Genomic DNA, 22,286 nt, shown 5'->3' with positions numbered 1-22,286 from the left:
TAATAAATGTTATTTGCAGTTAACAATTTTCTTTTTTCTTTATTACAATATTTATGGCAAGACTAGGTATATACACAAACGATTTGTGTACCAGGAATTTTTTTCAAATACTTCAAGTGCTGAAAAATAGACTAACGTTGAAATTTAAGCAATATCTTTGAATGTCACATTTTAATAAATTTAAATGCAGTTTATATCAACACACCTGTAAGAACCGCAGGCTTTTTTCCTATAGCGATAAGAATAATATATTGTGAACAATTTTCCTTAATGTATGCATTATTATATTAGGTCAGAGAACAGGTTATCAAGTCTAGAATCTAGTATACAAACGTAATAATTTTTTAAGACATAAAGCAAAAAAAAACTGCATATAAATAACATTCATAATTATACATGTTGTGTCGTTTATAGTAATTTTGACAAGCTGCGCCCCGCGGTTTTACCCGCGTTGTCCGTATCCCGTAGGAATATCGGGATAAAAGCGGCCTTTATGTTATTCCAGTTGTCCAGCTGTCTACGTACCAAATTTAATTGCAATCGGTTCAGTAGTTTTTGCGTGAAAGAGCAACAAACACACACACATCCTTACAAACTTTCACATTTATAATATTAGTAAGATTTATCATGTTATGACGCTAGTCTATGTTTCCCCCTACTAATATTATAATATTGCGAAAGCATTGTCTTCACGCCTAAACCATGCAACAATGGTCTAAATGAAATTTACTACCTATAGAGGTACTTTGAGACCTGAGAAAGGACATAGGATAGTTTTATCCCGGCAATATCTTACTAACCGGAATTATGTTGAGAAAACCCCGGACAGCCAATTTTTTGCTTCTATTATTGTTTTATGTTTGTTTTATTTTAGATTTATTAGATGGGTTATTTTTTTTCAATGATAGTAAATAAAATGGAAGCTTCCGTTTTAATTTTGAGAATTAAGAACCTCGTTTTATTTTGACGGTTGAAAAAAGGTCCAAATGAGCGTTACAATCCTAAATTGGTAAACGATACCATTTATGTACATATATCTCAATATTGATTTTATATTCCAGTCAGCAGCCTACCAATCGAGAGATGCAAGTTTCCTGCGCCAGAAGGGTTTGTCCATGGCCCTCACGATGTTCGGCCACGGAATCTCCATCTCCAGACTCGCTGGTGAACTTCTTTTTGAGGGTTACGAAGATCCCCTGATAGATATCGCAAAAAATCTTCCTGAGAGCACAAGGGGTGGAGCGCCGCCCATTGATCGCTTTGGCTTATTTTATGGGGTAAGGAATTTAATATGGAAATACAAATGTACAATTTTCCATTCAGACCTAAGTTTTAATCATCATCATCATCAGCCAATGTTCGTTGCCTCTCCTGATGGTTGAAGCGAAATCCACCACGCTTGTTGACAGTTGTCACATGTCGTCAATCTTTTGATACATGGAAAGCCGGTTTGCACGCGATGTTTTCCATCACCGTTTCAAGCAGTGGTGATGCGTAATGCGCAGACAAATTGACAAGTCGATTTCTTTCCTGCACGCTTGTTTAATATCGAACCTTCTTCTTCTTACCGATTATTCTCGATATAAGCTACCTTCCGAATCGGTAACAGTAAAACAAACAATTCATAAACACTTCTGTTTATGAGTTTAAATTAATAAAGTATGAGTTTGGTGCTTAAGGTCTCCAGTATAAAAATTTCAGAAGCTATAATAAGCAGATATTATGAACATAGCTGAAGACACGACGCTTGCATCGTTTATCGTCACAATTGACAGTAAGGAATCAATTGTGACACTTCAAATTGATTAGTTTGACCATTCAATAGGCGGAGGCGATAATAGCTTGCAATATATCGCAATCAAAATGATACAATAAAACGTAGATTTATTTAAATATACAACACTAGCGGGCCGCTATGGCTTCGCCCGTGTTTCATGGATACCCTTCACGGAGCACGTTAAAATTCTAGGGTGAAATAATTTTTGAAATCGTTGCACTCATTCCTGAGATTAACGCATTCAAACAAACAAACTCTACAGCTTTAAATTGGTCTACATTATATAACAGATATGTTATAACCAAATTCTTAGTTCTTAGTTCAAAATTCATAGCTACAATATTAACTGCGGTCTCATTACATACCAGGTCTTCTTACTCTAAACTAAAGCATTGCTTGATTAAACTTTACTATAAAAATACACTTAATTAGTGGCAGGAAATATAATAATTGTGACACAATTACAGAGAAATAACTCAATGGACACTGATGGTGACATGCTGGTGACCACTGGCGAAGAGGACGGCGTTTTACCGGGACAAATCATCACTTGGAATCATCTTGACCATCTGCCGTACTACGAGGGTAAATGCTCAGTGGTATGTGTAACTCTTTGCAATAAAATGTATGCTTTTTATATGCTTATATGCCTTTTACGATACTTTTTTCTCGATAACCCCCATCATATTGCCTGCATTCTGGTTCGGCTACTGGCTAGCTACAGAAGCGTGTTTTCTAACTGTTCATTATTTATACAAAGTTACAATACGTTTTTTTATATTATCACCTCCAATGGAGCTAGTGGGTCGCCTGATGGTAAGCGCTACCACCGCCCATGAAAATCTGGAGAAGCGTATGATCAGTCCATGTGCCGTAGCGTGTTCAACTACCACATACAAAAACGTAAACGGTTATATTTCTGTAACAACGCTCTTCATCATGATGTTAATCAATATTTCCTGCTGATGTCACAGAATACACACACCTATAGCTTAAAGGATAGGGTTCCGATTTCTATTTGCACAAAAACATGCTCTTCCCAACTCCTATCCTCTATTTTAACTTCTCTCAGTACAACCGGTTGTCTGGAAGAAATCGCTATTTAGCGATAAGACCGCCACTTGTGATAATGTTCCCTAGGTTAAGTCTCTTTGTAATTATTCCAAAACAATAAAGCATAGATAATTAAATAAATGAATAAACTCTGACAATCCTAAAAATTATTTCTCTTTGAACATCAGGGATTTAGTACCTGTGTCAAGCACAAATTTATACATTTTAACATAAATATAAAACGCAAAGATGACTGACTGATTTATCTAATTTTGCACAGCCCAAACTATTAAACCGATTGTACAGAAATTGGGCATGCAGATAGTCACTATGATTTAGGCATCCGCTAAGAAGATTTTGATAAAGCTAAGATAAAAATAGAGTTGAAATATTGTTCCATGAATATTTATTACGACTAAATAGCTAGTCAATACATAAAATCCTTAAACATACTAAAATTGCAGATGGCCGGTAGCGCAGGAGAATTTATGCCCCACAATCTAACTGAAGATACTCTGCTGGAGATATTCATGGGCGACCTGTGTCGAACAGTGTATTTCAACTATACGGAAACCAACAACCTCCAGGGTCTGACATATCACAAGTATTCGTTGACGGAGAGCAGCTTTGATTATTGTGAGTTTAGCCACTAGATTTCGAATATTTCTTTAAGAAATGCGAAATGCAAGAAATGTGTTATCATTAGACACATGTACTTATTTTTATGATTGTCTTTAAAACTTCTGAAGCGCTTTTCGATAAAACATGGACTGTTCCACTGAAAATAAATAGTCTATTTTACGTTGAGTTTCTCTTTACATTTCTATGGAAGTTGTAATATTCCTATGATATTATTATAATATGTCAATATTATTACTATAGTACTATTCGTATTAGCAAAATCACCAATAATTAATATATCAAAAGATACATATTGCCGAAAGTGCCATCTTCATTTATAAATTTGGAAGAAAGCAAGCAACAAACATTTTTCATTGCGGTCTCACTTCTATTGCTCTTAGCATAATTAGCCTATAACCTACCTCATTAATTACCTGCGTCGTCAAATAAACCATCTTGCTCTTTTAAATTTGTATAAGTTCTGACTGTACAAGCTAGAAGCTTATAAACACAACTCTGCTTCTAGCACCAAGTTCTCCAGAGAACTCCTGCTTCTGCAACGGCGAATGCGGCTGGAGTGGGGTGATGAACGTCTCCGCGTGTCGGTACGGCGCTCCGGCCTTCCTCTCCCTGCCCCACTTCCTGCATGGAGACCCAGAGCTGCGGACCAAAGTGAACGGCCTGAATCCCGACCCGAAGAAGCATTCCTTCTATTTTGGGGTGGAACCGGTGAGTGTATAATCACTGATTACTAAATAGTTAATTTTCATGATCATTATTTCCGATAGATGGCACTATATTAAAAATATGACATGTTACATGAGTTTTTCTAACCAATATCTATAATTATAAAATAAAGTCACTTCACTCTCATTGGCTGAACCGATGTTGTCTCCACTGAATTGAATACTTTCCCAGTCAATTTTTGTTTTATCAGCTTGTATTTTTTGCAGAGACTTGGTGTACCAGTGGACGTTGCAGCACGATTTCAATTTAACGTTTATTTGGAACCAACTCCGAATATAGCGTAAGTATTATATTGTTATAGTAAATATTACAGATATGATTTCCAGAGTATTGTCTGGAAGAGATCGCTGCTTAAGCGATAAGACCGCCTGTTGTGCTCTTCATACTGTTGATGTTATTTATATCCTGTTTGTACTCTTCTTGTAAAGGTGCACAATAAAAAGTTTTTGATTGATTGATTGATTATAACTGGAAGGTTTCTTCCCTCCCTTTCTGAAGCACTTTTTTGACAATAAAAAACAATAATGACTTTCAAACAATGAATAAAATAGATGAATGCATTTAATCACAGTTGAACAATGTTTTAACAATGTTGTAACTGTACTTTAATTCTCTTCCAACAAACACAATAAAATCGCCTAAGCTCCCACCTTATATACTGCATAATTTCCCAGATTGTTCGAGGATGCACCACGCATGATGTTCCCCGTTTTCTGGGTGCAACAAAAAGTGACAATTGACGATAAAGTGATATCGGAATTGCGCATGGTCCGCTCCGTAGCGGACTGGGGTGCCACCATATGCGCCTGCGTGGCGTTAACCTTCGCTGGTATAATAACTTTAGCGTCCTGTTGCAAGAAATCTCAGTTTAAAAAACCAAAAGACATTATTGTCACGCTCGAAAAGCCGAAGGACGAAGCGGAGATGAAATTGAACCCGATGCAGTAGATTAATTAGTATAAAAATTTGTGTATACATGTACAATTAAACGAACTTACCTGAAGTGAAGTTCTGTTATGATTCTACCACTGGCTTGGTGCAAGTTGGCCCACCCATTCACACATAGATGTATTATATATGCCCAATATCTAGAAAATTGACGATACAATCTATTAATTAATATATGTAACTCTGAAAGAATCAGCGACAGCTCACAGCAAGTTTGACATAAAAAAAGCCCACACTTATATTAGAGGAAAATCTTGGACCAAGCCAGGAGTATAATTTTAAACGAGTATTGAACATACCTCCAAATTGTGGAAGGTTAGATCAATCATGACTGTTTAGTTGTATGTTATTTTTATATGTTTAGGTTGATAAGATATAATAAGAGTGGATGGTAAAATAAGGTTCGAAGAATTTAATAATACAGACCAACGATGGACATGTGTTATGAACACTTGTAAAGACTATAGCTTAAATGATAAGATTGGAATGCAAGCTCACGCTTATTATATTAACGTAATACACACACTTATTGTGTTATATATGAAATTCCCATGTCACAATTAAGTGACCAAACTCCTCCGAAATGGCTGGAACGATTCTTATGAAAGTTTGTGTGCATATTAGCATTGTCTGAGAATCGGCCAACGTCTATTATTCATACCCCTAAATGATAAGAGTAAGGCACAATAGTGTTTGCCGGGTCAGGTAGTAATAATATAAATTTTGTTGTCGTATAGAATCTTAGAAAAACATATCCTATAAATGAATAGTGTTAAAAATTGTAACGCATTTTGTAGAGTACAAAAGGGATTTAATAATTTTGTCGATAATTAAATAAAACGAGATCTAGCATTTGTCTACAAACTATTTCTCGGTAACCAGTTATTTTAATGACCCAAAAACTCGGGAGTCGTAAGTTTGACGTGTTTGTGTGTGGATGTGGTTATGGTAACTCCCAAACAGATGAACCGACTTCAATTTTGTGATTTGCTCAAATATAGTAGACTTCACACAACGGGATCGGTTATTATAAATAGAACTTAATTTGCTTGCTTAAACTAATAAAATAAATTAGTTTTGTTCGCAGTTTCTTTACGATGCCATTTATGTGATACAAAATTTAAAAAAATATTTCTAAAATTGATCCAGCCTATTTTTAGGGTAACCTTTTTTATTTGCATTAAAAGGATTCAGCTGTGCCTATAGTAAACGAATTGATTTATATTTAAAATACTATACTTCGTTTAAGCCGTGGACTTATAAATCAAGTAATTTATAATTCAGCGCTACACTGTTTTCTAATTACATTTACAAGGATACAAAATTGTAGTGTTATAATTATCGTAATTATTAGTGTCCGATACAAGTGTATCGATTGTGTATATATTGTGTATCGATATTGCACGAATATAACACGGAATTTAAAATATTTTACACACTAATGTTAAGAAACAAGTACTATATTATATTCATCTTTCTAAAATCTATTGAGTATTGCCAAATACTTCCATCATGATATAATAATGGGAAAAAAATATATTATAGAGAAAAATATAACGCCCATGGTTTTCCTTGCATTGTTCACTTGCTCCCGTGGAATTTCCAGGATAAATCTATCCTATTTCGGTGTTCAAACTATCTCTGTAAAGTTTCATCCAAAATAGCTCAGTGGTTTAGGTGTGAAGAAGAGACAGACAGAGTTGTCTCTTGTCCTCTTATCCTATCCTACTAAACTAATATTATAAATGCGAATGTTTGTAAGGATGTGTGTGTGTTTGCTACTCTTTCACGCATTAACTACTGAACCGATTGCAATGAATTTTGGTACGTAGTTAGCTGGACAACTAGAACAACATATAGGCTCCTTATTATTCCGACATTCCTACGGGATACGGACTTACGCGGGTACCACGGAGCGCTCTAGCTGCTCCGTTTTCACGAATCGTTTTGTTGTTGGGTTGTAAATGTGAAAATGGTTCTCAAGAAAAAAAAAAAATTATGAAGTTGCGCGAAATTGGGAAATTTAAGGAAATTTTGTCGACTATTCAAACATATATATTTTGCAGTTTGTGCGTAAACTGGACCGCGTGTAGTCTGTATTATGTTTTGTAATGTATCGACGATTACAGATTCAGAAGAATAAATATTTTCTTTTAAATACATAGTCGCCAATGGAGCTGGTTAGTCACTTGACGGTAAACGCCACGCTCTGCAAATATTTAACTTTGTTTCCCGCCTTAAAAATGGGACAAATGGGCCCTCCGGCTTACGGCCGGCGGCATACGGCCCTCCGGCTTCTACACTCATCACACGCAATACATTGTAACATTCGTATGCTACTATTACTCCGAGCTTCTGTGTGGTTAGCCGGTGCGGGTTTGGCCAATTCGTACCGAAGCGTGGTCTATTCCAACATTAATTATTCGTTGGAGTTAAAACGGTTAAAGTTTCTAAAAATAGTGAATTAAATTTAATGAATGTAAACGAAAGTTCACGATCTTTGTGTTTATGAGATTGATTCAAAGTAAATTTATTTATTTCCCTTTTTAATAATAGATTTGTGTGATCCTAAATAACCTCTAAGATTATAACTATAATTAAAAACTTCATGTAGTTAATAGCTTGTATTAAAAATATGTGTTTAATTTTAAATATGACGGTTAAATTAAGATATTTTGTAAATGCAAATTGTGATTGTTGAAAATTGTATTTTTATGGTATATAATAAATTTATACGTGCTTTTTAAATGTGCTCGTAAATTAACTATTTTGGAATATAATAAATAGTAATAACTTATTTATAAGATATTAATAAACGTTTTATTGAGAAATTGAGGATATTCAAGGTATATTTAATAAAGAATCACATTTGTAAATATTTAAGTTGTTGTTATCTCAAAAAATAACATAAGTTTTGACTATGTCGTTCGGTAATTAAGATTTAGGTTTAAATAAAATATCTAAGTTAACTCTAAAATAAATTCGATTGTGATGAATGTGAAAAAATTACCATATAAATATTTATTTAACATTAATATAGATAACAATAATAAATTTGCTTTGAATTTTTGACAGACCTTAATCTCATTACGTCTGTATGACAGGCGCCGTCAAATCAAAAATTCTATAAGGGCTCTCTATGATTTTTTTTGGCAACACTAGTGTGGTCCAAATATAACAGGGTTTATGACATTCCAATATTGCAATGTTTAATTGTTTTTCATGTAAGTTAATTTTAAAGTGATGCTTGGTTAAAACGGATATACTTAAAACCAAATGGTTCAGTTATCCATTGTTTTAGGGATCTAAAGATATTGACAATCGAAGAAAAACCGGCTGCGTAATGTACAAATTAGTATCGTCAGTGAAAGAGAGGGCTTTGAAATATTTATTTATGTCCCACTTGATGTTAAAATAAAATAAACTTTTCTTAGATACATTTTTGTAAAATGTTCATTAATTCCCAGTGACTCTTATTCCAATAAGCCACTGCATATTTGTACTCAAAAAAACATATCTTGTCTATTGGCACAGTCAGATAATAAATTACCTATATTTACTATCCAACTGTGCTAAAATAAAGGTCATGCATTCTGTTTTTATTAGCCGACTCCATCAAGTCTGGATTGCAAAACTATAAATATTGTTATGAGAATTTTTCATCTTAATCAAACATTTTCGAAGAACGTAAGCTGTTTCGTTAGTTCCGTGTGACAGTTTAACAGATCGTTAATTTTATGTAACTAATAAGTAACGCCATATAATATTAAAATTACAATAAATCCGACGTGTGTTAGCTGTAAGATGTAACCTTTAGGGTAATACAATTTTGTAAGGTTTCTATTATATTTTTCAGTACCAACATAAGGAATAATTTTAAGAACACATTGAATATTAATTAATATTGATATAGTGAAACCACATAATATGTTATAGCCTAAGCCCTTAACGCTTATATCTAAAAGTAACCTTACTGATCATTGGAAAATCAAATGTTAGATGTTTGAATGAAATTTAATTTTAAAGGCTAAAAGCTATATTATAAGACTCATTATAATTAAAAGAAAACATATTATTAGTAATAGAAAATATTGGTACCTAATAAAACAATGTAAAAAATGCTAATTCGTCTTTCTTTAGGTTTACAGTGTCATTATTTTTCTTTTATAAAACCAGATGTGAAAAGGGTCAGAAATTAATATTCTGAGTATATTGAGACTTTACATGGTTTTTCACCCACTTTAACAGACTTTTTTTTGAAGGCATATGTCTTCCAGATAGATATCAGAAGTAAATACTTTTTATGTTATTTGACTAACATAAATATCGACTTACGTAAAATTTACAATGTAAAGAGCAACTACCAGTAAGTTAGATTTTTTATAAGACCATGCAAGAAATGTAAATCAGTAAGGTTTTTTAATTTTGTTATTGCCACCACAGAAAATATTTCATTTTATCTTCACATTTTAAGCGAAATAACTATAAATGAAAAATGACATGATGACGTCATACATATTTTCGAATAAAGATGTGCCTTTGTCAAACCATATGACGTCATAACTTTGATGATTTTGATCTCTCTTAATATGACATTTACCATTCTCGTTAACATGATATTTAAACTAGTACATGGCAAAATGTATTCCTCTGTATGAATGGCGTCATTTGGCGCTTACAATATTTTATAGTAAGATGATTTTTGAACTAAAAAATGATTGAAAACCTCAATATTTTGAAAAGCAAAAAAAAAACGAGTGCTGTGATTTATGATCTAGTTTTGATTAAATTAAAAGAATGTTATATCAATTGGTAAGTTCAGAAATATGATTCACGAAAGAATGTTCAGAAATTATCTATCTACCCATCTATTTTTTATTTATCAGTTATCACCAATATAAGCAATGTTAGCCACTAACTGTAAAGAAAATAAAATTAAAATAAATGAAGAATATTGTACAAGAAATAAATGTGGTCAGTAAATCATCATCACAATTTGTTTACTAAAATATATTATTTTTTTATCCGAATATAGGGTTCTATTCGCAATATTTAATGGTCAATTTTACTACTTGTAAGAAATTGTAATTTTAACTGACAGTTAAGCTACACAGAACTCAACTAGCAGTTATGAAATTGACTATTACTGTACCACCAACTTATCTTTGAAATGGTAAAAAAATCAACTAAATATGTCTAATTGTCAACGTTAACTTCTTCAAACCTTTCTAAATGTTAATTATTGTATAATATACCGCAGCTATTTTATGTGATTCTTGGAATATTTTTCTAATGGTAACACTGAAGGGACGGTGACGACATCCTTAATTTCAGAGATAAGTTGAAAAACTAGAAATGCTAACCAGACGTAACTTTGTATACATATGTAATTTTAGTTGACCTATTCTATATAAAATGAAATTTTTAACAACGAATTAAAAATAAAGCGATGTTGAATGTAATGAAATAAACTGTAAAATATTTTGGAGATTTTGTTTTATTTAGAACAAATTAGATTTAAAAAGTTTATGTTATAAGGCTATCTTTCCAATATGTTGGCAGTAGTAGAAAATTTACGAAGCGGCGAAGTGAAATTTTGACCAGAGCACATTAAAATATATAAAATCACCTTGTTTCAAGCAAATGACTTAACTAATTAATTCCCATCTCAATTCGTATTACTTTTACGACTCTACGAACGATATGTTTTATCAAATTTATTCTAAGGTCAGTAAAGGAAACCTTATACATGGCAATCGATAAAGAGGATACAAAATAAAGTTAAAGTAAATTGCTGATGGAGATATTGAGCAAATTTACAATTCTAAGATCACGGATGTTTCCACATCCTCGAAATTCTATATAAGTATCATAAAGGAGAGTAAATTTTATCGTGAAACGTATTTCTAAACTTTCCGAAATCTCTGGTGACATTTCGTGAGATTTGATGAGTGCAGATGTAAAAAAATCCTTATTCCTTACACCATAAAAGCGGGCAGTGCATAATCAGAGGCATACCCCTGCGAATGCTAATAGGGCGATCGCTTACCATCAGGCGAACCACCAGCTCAGTTGCCCTGTAAAATATAAATTTTTACCTAACCCTCACCACACATACCTACTCCTGAATCTAGCCAGAATTTCCACTTCAAAACCCTTTGTATTTCACATCATGATCCACCCATTATGTCTTACGCAGTCAACATCACATACTATTCTCATTTAATCAGTGCAGTATTGCATTCTTCCTGAAATTATACCAATTATTCATTGTAAATGACAACGGTTATCCTTTGAGTACATTCGATTGAAAGCACAGATTCAATTATAACTACGTCATCGACGTCCGCACGGCACCGGGATTAATATCAAGTTTTTAACTCGCTTCTATTAGCAGGACACAGAAGGCTGATCACCTTGTCTCACCTTGTTAGGATCACTTGTACATAAAATAAAATAATCGATCAGTGAAACAGATGTATATCATCTGCCCCATAACCCAGTAGGGGAAACGGGACTTCACTTCTATTAGCTTCACTGATAACTCACGTTCCTCACATTTTTATTCCGAGAATATAATCATTGTGTATGCAACCTCCTTTACGTTTGACTTTGACCCACTTTAAGCAGACAAATTTAATTCAAACTTCATTACTTATCAAGATGTGCCCCTTTAGTACTGTGGTTAACGCTTGAGGGTAGAACCGAGGGTTTCTGGGTTCGATTCGTGGTATAGACACACAAAAAATATCTCAGTCTGGCAGGACACAGAAAGCAGATCACCTACTTGTCCATAAAGAAAGTCGATAATTGAAACTGATGCATATCACACGCCCCGTACCCCACTAGGGATAATTTCACTAGTTTATATTACTATCCTGACTTGATTCGCCAGGATTAAATAATTTCCCTACGTATGCTCTGTTTAAGAGCATGTGAGACGATTTAGCTGATTCTGTCATTAAAACGTGTCGTTTAGTTTTTTAAACTACTTTTTATGTAGAATTTAGTCTGTGTACTTACAATGACGTAAAAAAATACACAGTCTGTGTAAAGTAAATTGCATCAAATTTAATTTGCTGATTTAGTCCAATATATATACGGATTATATAATGTTTATATTTTCAATATAATTATATATTATTGCAGATGTGAACTACTTTATTGATGATAAATCAAATTTCTATTTAGTTAAAACCTTTTTTATGTTATTCATGCCAGACGGTAGACGTCTAATAATTGTCTGGAATGACTCCGTCTGTCTAAGTGAAAAGTTGCCTACGTTAAAAATATTATATAATTGCTTTACCTTTCTTGTTGAAAAGTATTTGATCGTATCCAAAATTATTACTTAGTAGGTTATTACCTATTTTATTTGGTCGCTCATAAATATGATTTTCCTATATGAAACTTCTTGAAATTGTTAATAAACAATTTATTAAAGTGATCCATCTATTAGTAATTACTTTTTCCATATTTCATCTACAGTTATAATTTATATGAGTACATTTTGTATCAATAATATTTTTATGTATGCAATTATAGTTGTGCACTATATGCTTACTAATTACAATAATAAAATAATAAAGAAATCATTAAATGTATCCATCTCATCACCCACATCCTTAAACCATCACGAACCTTGAGCACAAACCGTTTTTGCAGCGCAATCTGAAGCGCGTCATCAAATGATGATAACTCCTATCGCCCCAGCATCCTTGGAGACGCAAATTGCGACAATCGAGATGATTGCTCCATTTTCCAATCAACAGGTGGCAAACCGCGGTCATACATCGTTCAGTCTCCAGCTATGTTACCTGTTTTTTAAGACATACCGTGAAAATGTTTAGAATCCTGCTTGTGCTTGCTTTCGGTATGTATTTTTCTTATTTTATTTATATTATAACATTCTTTCGCAATCGTTGTATATTATTCTGTTTTAGTTTTGATCATATTGTTTCTGTAGAAATGCGTTTCGGAAGCACAAACATCTTCAGAACTTTAAATCGGATTCTGGTTGATTGGGCGACTTTTTTTTACATTTTTCGGAGATTTAATCTTTTCAATATCTTGAACGAATACGAAAAAAAGGGTTCTGATGTTAAAGAATTATAAACGGCGAATCTATGGGTTTTCATCTTTCATATCTCTCTCTGAACAGATACATTTTTTTTAATAGGTATCAAATTTAAAACTAAAAATTTATTCAAAACTATAAGGAATTCTTCTGCAAATGAACATTTCTGTAGCCTAATTACAAGGGTATTTATTTTTATGCAAAAGAATCTATGCGTATTAATCTTCCATATAGTAGGCTCTCTGAACTGATACGTTTTTTTTAATAGGTACCTATATTTACTTACATGAAAATTACGAACTCAAATCAATATGTTTAATAAAATGTAACATGGCGTTGCAAAGCTCGGTCTGCGGTATTAAAACTCTATCGCTACTGATATTATGTAGGAACTGTAGGCAAGGAATAAAATTACACATTTTTCCTTATTCTTTATTCGTATTATTACTAACAAATAGTTCAATATTATATCATATGGATTTCGGTTATGACAAATATTAGTTTATCTGTAGTAGCGATTTGCAATCGATAAAACAATCAAAATATAAAATCAACATTCATAACAATATCTTTCAGATAATGAAAACTATTTTATTCCGATATGTACAAAATTTGTTAGTAATCAGCTTTAACTAAAAATACGATACTCGATAAGCGATTAATTTATAACGCCTTACATTAAATTGAGGCAATTATTTACATCCACGAGTTTGCTATCTTTTTTTCATAGATTAGAAATTGAAGTTAATGTTTAATTACTGACTTTACTGAATTTAAACTACGTTAAGAATTAATGGGTCTTCCTTAATCCATAATCCTGCGTCCGATATGCTTTCCTTTATTCTCATCAATAATAAATCTTTCATATAAACATTTCCATATCTCTTTTATAATAAACAATTTAACACTTGAATTGAATTACATTTCCCAACGTATACATATTAGAAGTCAAAACGGACCTATAAAAAAGTCGGCAAAACGTCTTCGGAAACGTTTCTATAGCCTATGACGGATCCACCTGCTCGTTAGCAGACTGACACATAAAAAAGCTTTTTTTCATCTTTACCAATACATAATAAATCACGTGTAAAAAGGTCTTGCTCTATTGTTTACCTATATTTTAACTTCCATGAAGTCTAAACTTCAACCGAGTCATTTTCTTCATCTAACTGCGGAACCCCAAAATCTAAGACAAGCACGCTAAAATAAAACCGGATTTTGTTTACAAAAAGTCTAATTATTTCGTTCCAAATCTAGACAGGTGATCGTGCCAGTAAATTCTTTTAGCTGTATCTATAAATCTAGACTATTTCTATTTCTATTCGTAATTAGATCATCTTGAAAAAATATAAGGTACGCTTGCCTACTTTTATATTTAAGTTTACATTGAATATTGTATGTGGAAGTGTTAATCAGCTCTTTCCTAATTCTTATTAATATCACAGATGACATAAAAATAATGATATTATTAAAACTAAACGGTTATTAAAAATGCGAAGTTATCGTTTGTTTATAAATATTTCTTTCAACGTCGCAACGGATCGACGTGTCGTATAATTATGTGTCTGGTGATGGTTAGGAATGACATGGTTGCTTTGTACCCCGGTGACGCATCTCATTCCTATTGGATATTGCTTTAACCAAGCGGAATAAGCTGCGGGCAGAATGCTAGTTATTTTATATTTTTTCTAATGAATTAATCTAAGAAGTCTAATACTTAGCCTAATTTTTTGGAATTAAATATTGAAATGTTATTTTGATGAGAAATGTATATTTTAACCAAGTTATTTGATTAAGTAAATAGTTCTTATTCGTTTATAATAATATAGGGAATACTATGCACGTGTAATATAAAATCATAGCGATAATATTATAACAAATAGGTTGTTATTAATTAAAATACGTTATTAATAATTAAATATAAACAAAGATCAATACGGATATGCACCGTTTTAATATCGATTTTAGTTCAGTTTTTTTCTAAAAAAATACGTCACCTACGGTAGGAGGTACGGAGGTAGAGACTAGTCTATATTCTTAATTGTAACCAAATGACAACAATTTCCTGTTCCAAACACAAAAATATTCCGGAAAACCTCCTTCGTTTTTAGGAATGTCAGTTAATAATTCTGATTACCTATACCATTCATAATTATTGTTTTGATAAAAGCGCCATCTGTGAAAACATTAAAGAACTACAAACCAACCATGAAGTAACTTGTCAGTGTCATATCACTGTTCATCACTGTTATGTTTTCTAGTTCATTGTCAGTTTATTTAGATTCGTAAAGGCTTTTAGCTATATTAAACCATTTTGGACATTAAATAATATAACATTCCAACAAAATTGAAAGTGAAACGAAACAATGGGTATGTAGTTATGACATTGTACCTGATAAAACGAATATCGGCTGTAATCTTTCTAAACAGCTGAGCAGTTATTACCGGCCAGTATGACGTTTCACGTTAGCTCAGTGCTCAATGCTCATAGTCTCATATCTACGTCATTCAATATTGCTAGTATTAAAAATTAAAATTACTTTCAATTGATCCAGATCTTCATTTTAAAACTTTTTTTTATCTTTTGTTTATATGTAAATAATTAGATAAACTTATCAAACACATACTTTTTATGGACTCGTGCCCTATTTCTGTTATTAAACCTTCCATTATTTTTCTTTTAATATCTTCATTAATGTACAGATACCGCTTTTTTACTGTTTTATAATTAGGTGGATATTGACATTGGCTGTTATTATTTAAAAAGAGTTTATATTTTTTATAAAATGTATTATAAATTCTTTTTTTTTTATTTCAGCAAGCTGTATCAAAGGAGATGAGGACAATATGAAGAATCTGACCACGGTCACTTGGGCACATGCTGTCAATAATAAGACATATCTCGAAGCCACTTTAGCAAGTAAGCGGTTTTGTAATTTTTTTATAATCCATAGTGATAAAATCTTCTTTCTATGGTGATGAAACATCTCATTCCTACTGAAATAAATTACGAAATAAATTACGAGTAAACCGGCGAAGCCGCGGGCGCAAATCTAGTTGAATATTTATCATAGACTAGCTGCGCCCCGCGGTTTCACCCGCGTAAGTCTGTATCCCGTAGGAATAAAAAGTTGCCAATGTGTTATTCCAATTGTTCAGCTGCCTACGTTCCAAATTTCATTGCAATCGGTTCAGTAGTTTTTGTGTGAAAGAGCCACAAACGCACACACATCCTTACAAACTTTCGCATTTATAATATTAGTAGGATTAGTAGGAAGGAAGTAGGTTATAGTTTTAAAAAATTTCACATCAAATTAGAAACCATGATCAAATTCAGAAGTCTACGTACATAAACATCGTAGAGGCATTTATTCCTAAAATTTTGAATTTCCTGCCTTTTTGTTATGCAAACATACAGACATACATTGAATCTATCCTTACAACTAAGGTAATTTGATAGCGCCGATTAACAGCGGTCATTATTTGTATGTGTTATGAGTAACCCACTAGAAATGTTAAGTGTTAAATTGATTTTAATCAACGAACAGCGGAGGCATGCACCGCAGACCAGCTGTCGCGGTCATTCCTGGAAAACCCGGTCGTTTGTTACAATTAAAGCGTGTTAGAATTTTGTAGATGACACTATTTACGACTACTTGCATCTACGCACATTGCAATGGATATTTGAAAGGATAACTCATGACATGTACTTCAATACGATTAGAATTTACGGATTAGATCGATATCATGTATGAGATTTTACTGTAATAATTAAGTTATTAAAATTACTTCACCTAATCTAAATCGAGGTCGAGAAAGGAAGTCTCGTCTGTTATAAAGTCAGTTAAAAGTTGTCTAAATAAACCTTGCCCACTGCAGGGACACGGCCCTATGTCCTATGAGGGTTCCGGCCGTAATCCACCACGCTGGCCAAATGCGGTTTGTCAGATATCAACTGTCGCGTCGAACTTGTAACTCTTTCACGCATAAACTACTGAACCGATTGCAATGAAATTTGGTACATATATAGCTGGATAACTGGAATAACATATAGGCAACTTTTTATGCCACTATTCCTACGGGATACGGACTTACGCGGGTGAAACCGCGGGGCCCAGTTAGCCTACAGATAAATTGAACTTCTTGTTTCTTGTACATCCGTCATGTCTCCAAGGACCTGTGGACCAGTGCTCTAAGCCTTGCTTATTTCATCATCATCATCATCATCATCATCATCATCATCAGCCCATATATATTTCCACTGCTGGGACACAGGCCTCCTATGAGGGTTCAGGCCATAATCCACCACGCTGGTCAAGTGCGGGTTGGCAGATGTCACATGTCGTCGAACTTTTAATTCTTGGACATGCCGGTTTCCTCACGATGTTTTCCTTCACCGTTTAAGCAGTGGTGATGTTATCCACATGCGCAGATAAATTGAAAAATCAATTTATTTCCTGCACGCCCCCGCCCGGTCTCGAACCCCGACTTATCGATTTTGAAGTCCGAGATTCTCACCACTGAGCCACCACTGCTTATTTCATATTGCCTCTAATTACCATTTCATACAGGTGAGGTATCCATGCTGGAAGCGGACATAGTTCTCGGCCACGTGATTGGTAAAGACGGTCCACCAATACCCATCATGGCGCACCCACCCGCTACCACCTCAGACCTAACTCTCGCTGACTTCCTGAGTGCAGTATCACAATATAATAACGTGAACTCCAAACAAAAGGGCGTGAAATTGGACTTCAAAAGCATCGAGGCGTTTGAAAAGGCCCAAGACCATATCGCGCCGTTTGCTAAGCCTGAGGTGAGTGATAAGAAATTTACATACGCAAACAAATTTTTAGACTTTTTTTACAGATTTAAATTTTAGTGGGAAAAAAGGCTTAATCTTGAGTTCTGTTCCATTGTACTTCTTCTTACTTCTCTTCTCCTTGTAATGAGAAGTTAAAAAGAGTTAGCCAAAGCATAGAATAATACCAGACAATGTTTTTTAGGCTGCCATTTAAGTAGGGATATAAAGCAATGTTTAAATCAATGTATAATAATCATAAATGACAATGTTCTAATTAAAGCATGTTTTAAAAACTGTTTCTAACATTGAATTTTTTTTTAAATCTGACCAGTAATTCCTGAGATTAGCGCGTTCAAACAAACAAACTCTTCAGCTTTATGCTATTAGTGTAGAATATAGATTGAGTAAGACCAAAGCAATGTAACGGTAATTGAGACAATATCCTCAAACTAGTTATACAATTGCTTTGGGCACATTTGTACAATTAGTCGAATCAGTCAGTTCATATGAGATCACGCATTAAACGCTTGCTAGTTGGTACAGTCGAAATTGTTTCAAGTGTGACGTCATTATACTAAACTAGCATTCCGCCCGCGGCTTTGCTCGCGTTGTAACGGATAAGATAGACTCGGGGCGTTACCGACAAACTTCCCGTTCCCGTTAGATTTCCGGGATGAAAACTATCCTATGTCCTTTCTCGGGTCTAAAACTATCTCTGTACAAAATTTCAACCTAATCGGTTTAGCCATTCTTGAGTTATAAATAGTGTAACTAACACGACTTTCTTTTATATATATAGATTTTAGGCGTCAGTTTTTACTTTGATTGCTTGAGACTACCAATCGAATTCAAATTCTAAATTCAGATACAGTTATTTTGACGTGCCAATTATTACTAAGAAGATTCAAATTTCAAATTCAAATTATTTTAAATTTTTAAATGGAATTGATTGATCGCCATAATGAGTTATACATGAAAATAATTGATATTGCCTTGGTATGAGTAAATAGACGGAGTTTCTCACCGATACTACAAAAAATAAATGTCCTTTCTAACGGCAGTTTATTTTCTTCAACTCATGATAAGATTGTTCACACTGGTTGATATAATCAAACTGTGATTATTTATTAATCCCTATTATTTATTATCCTTCCTCTTATTCATTAATATTGATGTTCTAATACTCTATTGTAATTCCTTAAACTGTATAATGAAAAAAAAAAAAATCTCTATTCGAATTTCGCGCGTTTGACATTTCGCGCCAAGACAACACTGCGTCCTCGGGTCAACTAGAAAAGAAATAGGCATATAAAGCAGTTCAATGAACAAAACACATACACACCAGCAATATTAATATATGCCGCACACTCACTTGCATTGTGGGAACATCCTTAAAACGCATTCATCACGTCTTTAAAACAAAAGTGACCCTTATTCAAGTACAATGAGTGTTGGACCGCTTCCGTAATGTGTCTTATGCAAAATTAAACTTTATGGCGTGGTGTTAGAATTTATATTGGATAATTTGATGGAGTTATTAATACATTCTGACGTATCGCAAACGTCTGCTACTGTGCGGTCTCTGTATATGCACGTACAGATTTATTTCTAGAATAGTGGTATGCCGATTATTAATTGTATGAAATAGGACAAAAGAGATGTTGATCTTTTTGTTATCCCTCTACACTTATATTACAAACAGAAAACTTCTGTATTTTTGTATGTTTTTGACGTTTTGACGCATAAACCACTGGGATTTAAAAATCCTTTCCACTCAATGAAACCTGCAATTTCCCTAAGTGCCATAAGCTATATATGTACCTAACGCGGGTGAAGCCGGGCGGACAGCTAGTTATTTATAAATCGATAGGCTAGGATATGATAATTTTATCGGGTATTTTAAAGCACAGAAAAGGCTAGACCGATTTGATTATATTGTTTTAAGTGCATTTTCAAAGTTTGTTTAGTAATAAATAAATAGTAGATAATAGTATTTACATTTAAATTGGTTCCATAGAAATTTCATCAAACTAGTTTCAATAAAGGGACCACTTTGTATTCTCAAAAACATGTATGAAAAATTTAAGTTTAATTGGCATTCTTTCAGGATTCATACATAAACCCAACAGCGAGATAGTAACTTATAAAATAGTTTTGTAGTACAACCAATCAACCATATAATAAATAGAGGTACCCGCCAAAATGACATAAAAAAAATCATTAATCATCATTTTTAATTTATTCAACGCTTTATCACTGTTATCTGTATTATGATTTATTTGTGTTGTATCATTTAGGATATATTTAGTCTTATTATTCAATACTGACATCAATTAAGAGCACTTTGTCACCAGTTCGTAATCTAGACATGATTGTAAGGAGGTAAGTTAATGGGATAATGTTTGGAGGTAGGTTAATTGTCTAGAAAGTTCCGGGTACAATATCATCATCATCATCATCTATTCGCTTTGTGTGAAAATTTTGTGGAATAAAGGGTTCATATATAGAGTGGCCTGATGTATACACTTTACCTGTATGGTATCTGACATCTCCTGAATATCAGGTATATTATAATATAGTTTGGATAATCATATAACTTCTGCTATTCAGTTTTAGCAATTGCTTAACTACACTCCGTCTTACATTGTGTTCCACTGCTGTGAACTATTGCATAGTTGTAATGTTATTAAAATAATATTAAAAACTATAAAACTAAGAAGGAGTTATACTCATATTCTTTTTTCTTAGTAGAGTGTGGTGGGTGTCTCGGGTAGTCGAGAGGCTAGGCGTTGCCACGGTTCGGCGAAACGATGCGGGTTCGAATCCCACCTCGTGATCATTTTTTTTCTATTCTTGAAAATTTTCTCATGTAAAAAGCATTCGAATGCTTTAAAACTAAAAATTATAGGAGTTACTGTTTTATTAACTCCTATGTGTCAATTAAAAACCCCTCTCTTCCAAGTAAATGAATTCCAATAATTCCCCCATTCCCCAGTTCACGTTCCCCCTATGGCTGAACGCGGACATCCTCCCCGGGCCAGTAGAAGCGACAACCAAGCCGGTGGATCCAGTCAAGTTCCTCACGCTAGGCTCGAAGCACAGTCGAGCTGTGCTGTCCGTTGGCTGGACCACATTGTACGGAGGGAACATCACTGAAGGCGAATACAGCAGAGACCAGATCGGCTCCATGCTGCGGCTCTTGAATGAGAATCACGTCAATCAGACCGTGACGTTCCCGGTGAGTTTTGTGGACATGTGACGAATGTATTTCATTCATTGGCCTAACTTGTCGAATATTTCTTGTGACAATAATGACTATTAAGATATGTCTGTATCTTACTACATATAAATATATCCGAATGTTATTAAATAAGGTAAATTGGGACTGGGGCCGCCATTGTTTTTACTGTCTATATCTATGTGCGTGTGTGTGTGTGTGTTTTATAAGAAATACATAAATAAACAAATAGTCCGACTATCTAAAGAAAAACTAAAAAAATTCATAATGAATCCTTAATTTTCGTCGTAAGGATTAAGACACCATATGGTTTGGGGTATAATATTCCACAAGTTTTCCATTTTTGTTGCTTTTACTTTATTGTAATTTATGTGTTCATCATCAAATTAAGAAAAAATCAATTCAGGTGCGAGCTGGTCTCGCGTCCAACAGCCAGCCGGTAATCCTGGATCTCCTGCGGGAGACAGGATCTCTGAACTCCTCCATCACCGTATGGTCGAGTGAAGGGGATCCCGTGGAGGTAGACCGTCTCCGGGCGCTCCTGCTGACCGTGGGTCTGGAGAGAACGTACCTGGACGTTCCGCACGAACTAGCTGCCAGGCTGCGTCTCCCACCCCCAGACAATAAAGCGAAGAACTAAATATTATGTGATATTATTGTTCTGTTTGTTTCATTTTTTATTGGCAAGTACAGTATTTGGAATTAAAGTTTAATGCGTAATTGGTAGAGTATTATTTTACTCGTAATAACACAATAAACCCTATGTATTTAATTAGAAACGACGGTGTAACATATATCACAACTAGCTAGACGCCCCGGCTCCGCCCGAGGAGTCATTAACTGCACATAGTGCGCAGATTTGATTAAAATCAGTTGGGTAATTTAGTAATTAAGGAGTCCATCGCGGGGCGTGGTACTTCCCCGATGCGAGTTGCCCCTATTCGTGCAGAAACGTGCTCTACTCTTACCTATAAATGAACATAAAGCGCAAATCTTGTCCTATCCTATCCTACTAATATAA

General features: G+C 33.8%; 2 protein-coding genes across 4 annotated transcripts in view; both read left to right on the top strand.

The window, feature by feature from the left end:
* Positions 1-5,762, top strand: part of LOC119834250 (protein peste-like) — a 70,519-nt gene extending 64,757 nt beyond the window's left edge. For both annotated transcript variants that reach the window (XM_038358586.1, XM_038358585.1), the window contains exons 5-10: positions 1,062-1,277; positions 2,245-2,376; positions 3,295-3,466; positions 3,978-4,180; positions 4,405-4,478; positions 4,873-5,762. In XM_038358586.1, the coding sequence (XP_038214514.1) occupies positions 1,062-1,277; positions 2,245-2,376; positions 3,295-3,466; positions 3,978-4,180; positions 4,405-4,478; positions 4,873-5,146 (1,071 nt within the window). In that variant the 3' untranslated portion in view covers positions 5,147-5,762. The remainder of the gene's footprint in view (positions 1-1,061; positions 1,278-2,244; positions 2,377-3,294; positions 3,467-3,977; positions 4,181-4,404; positions 4,479-4,872) is intronic.
* A 7,146-nt stretch (positions 5,763-12,908) lies between these two features.
* On the top strand, positions 12,909-21,985 carry LOC119834661 (protein FAM151A). Of its 2 annotated transcripts, none has more exons than XM_038359088.1 (5): positions 12,909-13,019; positions 16,042-16,143; positions 17,795-18,039; positions 21,023-21,265; positions 21,672-21,985. In XM_038359088.1, the coding sequence occupies exons 1-5, from the start codon at positions 12,989-12,991 to the stop codon at positions 21,903-21,905; spliced, it is 855 nt and encodes a 284-aa protein (XP_038215016.1). In that variant the 5' UTR covers positions 12,909-12,988; the 3' UTR covers positions 21,906-21,985. The 2 variants fall into 2 exon arrangements, with proteins under 2 accessions (XP_038215016.1, XP_038215017.1); XM_038359089.1 differs by lacking the exon at positions 12,909-13,019 and adding an exon at positions 15,454-15,593.
* Positions 21,986-22,286: the final 301 nt, after the last annotated feature.

This window comes from Zerene cesonia, chromosome 19, assembly GCF_012273895.1.
Source record: "Zerene cesonia ecotype Mississippi chromosome 19, Zerene_cesonia_1.1, whole genome shotgun sequence".
In the NCBI taxonomy this organism is placed as follows: domain Eukaryota; kingdom Metazoa; phylum Arthropoda; class Insecta; order Lepidoptera; family Pieridae; genus Zerene; species Zerene cesonia.
This window is presented reverse-complemented; position numbering and strand designations above follow the sequence as displayed.